At 39.1% G+C, this 6,051-nt stretch overlaps 1 protein-coding gene across 1 annotated transcript; it reads right to left on the bottom strand.

Annotated features, from left to right (window-relative positions):
* Positions 1 to 938: 938 nt before the first annotated feature.
* LOC307257723 (NFU1 iron-sulfur cluster scaffold homolog, mitochondrial) lies at positions 939 to 5,759 on the bottom strand. The gene is made up of 8 exons (XM_080037021.1): positions 5,677 to 5,759; positions 5,017 to 5,117; positions 4,781 to 4,916; positions 3,938 to 4,004; positions 3,724 to 3,835; positions 3,540 to 3,603; positions 1,949 to 2,123; positions 939 to 1,604 (listed from the first exon to the last, which is right to left on the bottom strand). Exons 1-8 carry the CDS (start codon positions 5,739 to 5,741, stop codon positions 1,536 to 1,538), a joined length of 789 nt encoding a protein of 262 aa, XP_079893147.1. The 5' UTR covers positions 5,742 to 5,759; the 3' UTR covers positions 939 to 1,535.
* Between the last annotated feature and the right edge of the window lie 292 nt (positions 5,760 to 6,051).

Here is a 6,051-nt window from a genome sequence, read left to right as displayed (position 1 = left end):
AAATCGAGTTTTATTTAACCTGTAATTAATTTATATACCAGCTATGATTAAAACACATAACAGGGTCTTTTCATATAATATCTATGGGTCTTATTCTGCTTCGGAATATACAACACAACAACAATCAGTTACAGACTGACGGACAGATTTACCAGTAACACATAGCCTACAATATTTAAATGACAGAGGGCCGGTTTCACAGGCAAGGTTTAAACATAGTCCGAGACTAAAATGCCTGTTTGAGCTGGATTAATTCAAAGCTACTTGCACAGACTCAGTTTAAAATAGTCCTAGATTGAAGCTATTCTGGATTAGACAAAGCCAATTGCAAGATGGATGACTAGAGCTACTCTAGGTCTACATTTGAGTTTAAATTAATCCTCCAAAGAGGCAGGTTTAACTTCAGTTTAGTGGTGTTCGTGAGAGAGCATGGGCTATTTGGAATATCTAAATGAAGACCAACTCCCACTGCAGAGGCCAGCCAGAAGAGTACTTGTGGATAGGTCTTATCCAAAACAGATTTTTTTTCAAATTCATTAAAGTTTATTGACGGGATTTTTTTTAGCCTCTGCCATTGTTTTTTCTCACAAGCAATGGTGTTTCTGCTCCACTCGGTTTTTATGATCACCGTTGGACCAGCAGCATGTGCTCATGTGCAGGTGTTTACAATCAGGCTTACTTACTCCAGGACTTCATAGTCTCAGACTATCTAAACTTAAGCCATATCCATGAAAGTGATTTAAACGTCCCAGTTTAACTAGTCCACATACTCCTGAGTCCTGGCTTAATCTAGGCCCTGTCTGTGAAACCGGCCCAGAGACAAGTAGGCTACAAGAAAAAAATTAATAGGCTAATTAAAAAAACAAAAACAAGTTCTCAAATATGCTTTTATTGAAGGAATCAACAAAAAACACTTGCTTTCAAACCATTAACTTTGTTTAAAGTGATACAGTAAAGCACAAAGCCGATACTGTACATATAACAGATCGTGTACACATACATGTTAAACTACTTCTGCTTGCTGAAAGATGGAATCCTAAATAATATTTTATTTTGTTTATAGATGAAGCATTAACAGCAAAAACCAGTTCAGGTATGCATCATTTGGTATATAGCCATAATGACTTGAATACCTTATCAAATCTACATTCTGCATGACCATCACCAATGTCAAAAACTTTCACAGTATTTCCATTCTATCAAAATATGAATTCAAAATATACAATATATATAAGAAATAAATACATTTCAACATTTACAGCAATAATAGCAGAACCTTTTGACTGAGTATTTTCTGTATACAGGTATTTTTTCCAGTATCTCCTCTTCGTAACAGGTACATACAGTTTGTACAAATACATTTCAGATTGAGCGCTTAATAGTATATATATAATGCGCACAAGAAGTAGCAGTTAATAATGATCTTTCTTCTTTTGATTGTAGAAGGTAAAGAGCGGACATAATGCATCGCTGTATTTTTACACAGTGGAATATATTTTTCCTAGAACCAATGTGTGTGTTGATCAAAGAAGATTTTAGTCTCCTAGTTTTTGTTCCAGCTCTTTGAAAACCTTTGCATTGATTTCATCCACTTCATCTTCCACCTAGGAAAAAGAAACATTTACATAATGTTAAATGGGATATAAAGGTCTGTGAAGGCATACTGTATCAATTTAGCAAGTAAGTAAAATGGATTACGAAATAGGCTTATCTTTCTATTATCGTTAAATTCAAGTTTTCTTGACAATTGCTGAGCATTAAGGGCCCAAAAAATAAGTTTTTTCGGGGAGCCGCTGGAAAAACGGATAGGCCTCATTCAAATTAATGAAAAAAAAAAAAAAAAAACGTTTTCGCAGCACTGCCTGATTTGGTGCGAATGCAAAATAAAAAACAGGATAAATCTCCATCTACAAAGACAAATCCTACAAGAACAACTTGAAAAAATCACCTGTTCCACATTTTCCACTTCTGGGACATAGAACTGCAGCATGTTCTGGATGCCGTTCTTCAGAGTGACTGTGGAGCTGGGACATCCCGTACAGGAACCAACCAGCTTCAGCTTGACTGTGCCGTCAACAAAGCCTTTGAAGATGACATCGCCTCCGTCCTCCTGCACTGTAGGTCTTTAGAGAGAGGAAGGGAACTTATCAATATTTACAGAACAAAGCACAACAAAGGGACAGGCAGATTAAGACTTGTTATTTTAGCTCAGCTGTCTTTTAGTACTCTGCAAAGATCATTGTTAAGGTGCCAACACACTGCACATCGCCGCGCGGCAAGTTTACATAGAAAGTCAATGTATTTCGAGCGCCGCCGCGCGAAGCGGCGGCCGGCGGCGAGCGGTTCACGTGGTGCGGCCAGGGGCGGCGCGAATGGGGCGGCACGGCCGCTGCAGAAGTTGAAAATATTGATCTTTTCGCCGCCGGCCGCGCCGCGATAGCCAATCAGCGTTGAGCTCCTCCCGACGTCACTCGGGTGAGTCTGCTCAGCTACAAGACACGTGAAACCTGGTTGGCGGTGCTGTCGGGAAAGGAGGGATGAAGGGAAAAAAGAAGGAAAAGACAGAGAGAGAGAAAGAGAGAGAGAGGGAGAAAGTTCCAACACATCGATAAAATGTATGACAGCAGTTTAATGAGACACCTTTTAGTAAAAGGAGCAAGGAATAGACTCACATTATAGAAGAGAGATGGAGAGAAAGCCAGGGATGTACTGCAGATGAGTGAATATGCAGAGACAATGCAAACTAAATACGACAACTGACACTTCCAAACATTTCCCTAAACATCACAACAATATCAGAGGTATTATGAAAACAAATCTGGAAAAAAAGAAAATCTGTTTGGGTTCTTTTTCTAACTTCGTTCGGTGTTTCACTATGGGAATCGCCTCGGCGAAAACAAATTTTTCCAAAAGAGAAAATCTGTTTGGGTTTTCTCTACATGTTGATATGCCGGCGTGAGTGTGTATATGCACGGCCATGGATACATGTGTGTGTGTGTGTGGGCGGGTTGTGTGTGTATGTGTGTGTGGGCGCATGTGTGGGTGTGTTTACGAAGCTTGGGTGGCAGGTGGCGGGGAGAAATGTGTGAGAGGTGCAGTGAGACCAATACATGGGCCGATGGCAGAGATGATGAAGGCAGAATAGCCTACTTCAGAGACGCTCCCAACAAAAACAAATCAGTGAGGATGACGACGATGATGAGAGAGATGTAAATAGCGGGAAGAAACTGGGCGTGCACATTCAATGAGTCATCGGGCGGCGGCGGACACAAATGAGCCAAAATGATCACGCGGCGCGGAACCTGCGATTCGCGCGGCCAACCGCCGCGCCGCGTTGTGCAGTGTGTTGGCACCTTTAAAAGGTGGAGTCAGCTATTCTTGAGCCTGCTTGTTGACAAAATCAGACTATCAAAAAGAGATTTTCACAACAAGCTTTCTCCAGAATCACTGACTCCACCTTAAGGAGGGCTGAGCAAAGAAATATCAGAAAGGAAATACTTATTCAGAATAATTCCCCAAAAAACGTTGAAGTTTTGAACCTGATTCTGTTGTCCAGAAGCTCCTTTATCATTGCTACAATTTCATCGTCATCTTCAGAATGGCCTTTAATAAAGAAAATGCAAAGTTTGGAGATATTTACATATATATATTTATATTTAAAACATACAGACCAGTAGCTGCAAGAACTCCATGATAACTACTATGTACAGGTTTCATACTCACTGCTTTCATTGTGCACGGCCCCCTCAGTTATCGGGTCTCCACTCTCAAAGAACTTGTTGATGGCATCATAAGTATGACGCTTAATGTCCGTCCATTCAACATCCTCATCTGCCTGACAGTGAAACAATGACATCATGTGTTATCTCAACACTAGGACAGGATTACATAGACTATTGTATGTGTCAAGGGTGCATTTAAGATTTAATACACTTACTTTAGTGACTGTGATGAAGTCAGGGCCAAAGAACACACTTTTTACTCCTTCGATTTCAAACAGGCCCCTGCAAGAAACAAGTTATCATGTTATGGAATGACAAACATGTAAAACATTCCTGAGAAAGAATGAAGTATGTCATCGTTTTGTTAGGTCACATCTTGATAACAACATCCACTTCTACTACTGGCCCTTTATCACTGCTGTCATTGAACATTGCACTGCTTTATACAATGTTTATCAAGACAAGACAAGATGTATCAGTAAACAAAACATTATATCTACATGATGCATTTGTGCAGTTGGTTGCTCTAATTCACAGTATAACATGATGTCATTTGCAAAGGCTACATGTGTCACATATGCTGTATGTTCACTTCTACCAAGCAAATACATCCTGTCAGAGAGTGAAGACACAAATATGAATAGTACAAACATAATATCCATTGGGAAACAATAATTTAAAAAATGAATAATAATAGTAATGTTTCAATACAAAAATATAAAAAATTTGGCAAATAGCCTCATATTTTTGCCCAAATGATTTTTATGGGCAGATAAAAGTCTCAGAGTTAGAAGTGTGCATCATTCACATCCTATTTTTTAATAAACTTTGAACAAGCTGCTTATGAAATAAACTAAATTTTACCTCATATTTTAAACACAATATTTTTACCATGACACACTCAGTGTGCAAAGTTTGCAAACTCAAACATCTTTACATGTATATTTCTTGTCCAAAACTGTATTGAACAATTCCGTTAATATTTTCATTTTCTAAAAAAATAAACCAATCAATTAGTAACACATAAACACGACAAGGTACATAATTAAAGACAAAACCTGGCTAAAGATGAACACCCAGCTGTGCTCGGAGACGGGAAGTCCAGCGTCCCATTCCCCAGGACTGGTTTACCGGGGAGAAACTTCAAACTTCTGGGGTTTGGAGTGTCCTGAGTCTGGATGGACAGGTTTCTGACTGAAAGGAAAACAGGTTTCATGGTGTATTTACAATGAATCATCGTTAGAACCAAATGAGGTGAAACTGAGTGCCCAAACAAAAAGAAATGGTTTCTCACTTGAGACATGTGTGGTTCCTGTCCCAGCCCGAGGCAGGACCTTTCTGAAGCTCTGGCTCGTGCACTGTGAGTGGTAGGAGCTCCTGGTCTGATCTGGAAACCTTATAATGTGAATTTCAAATTAGATAAAGTCTGTCTGTCAAGCTTAAACTCATTCATTACTCGAGGTAGGATCAATTAACAAATTACGTCAACTGTAAGCTCAAATGGTTGGTATTGCGATTCTACAAATGAGTCACTTTATGTCGAAGAACAATTAGATTCAAGTCTGTTCTATTCTATTTAGTTTGTATTATCCAGAGGCTTAATTGTTTAGCTGATAATAAACTTTACAATCGGAGGTAGCAAACAATAGCCGCTACGCTACAAGCTTGAGGTTTCGAAGGACACATGAAATAACAGTCAATTATTAAGTGTAAATATCTACATTTATTTTTAAAAGCATAATATTTTCTTATACAGGAGTTTCAATGTGATTGCATTGACACTCCGTTGCCTAGTGTCGCAGTTCGCTAGCCAATTCGTTAGCTAGCTAGAGGGTATTATCGCAAACACAAGCCGGAAATTATATGTTTCTGGTTCACAGAAGCATCGCCGCTTATCTAATCAGAAGTACTAAGTGTTTACGAAACAATGTGTGACAGCTGTGGATGTTCAAACCTAAAGTGAACTGTGTTTCTCGCCCTCAACAAGTGACGAAGACCCCATCTCACGTGCGCCGCCATTTTGTTTGTTGTTAAAATGAGGACCCCGCGTGGTAGACCACACGAACTCCTGATAATTGATCAGATAGCAGGCCTATCATGTATTGGTTTTAAAACACGCAAAAAGTAGAGAAACTTGTAACAAATGGTCAGTTTTAAGTGTAGAATAATTATTTATTGAATGTATAAACGGTTACTGGTATCATACAATGCATAGGCCTACAGGGCAGCCTTCTAGCCTAAATTTCTTCATTTTGTTTTAAATATTTTGCCTTAGGCCTAGGCTACTCTTGAAGTTTAATTCTACTCAATTACGAGTAAAAGTCCTGCA

Source organism: Ammodytes marinus, assembly GCF_949987685.1.
Source record: "Ammodytes marinus genome assembly, chromosome: 11".
In the NCBI taxonomy this organism is placed as follows: Eukaryota; Metazoa; Chordata; class Actinopteri; order Uranoscopiformes; family Ammodytidae; genus Ammodytes; species Ammodytes marinus.
This window is presented reverse-complemented; position numbering and strand designations above follow the sequence as displayed.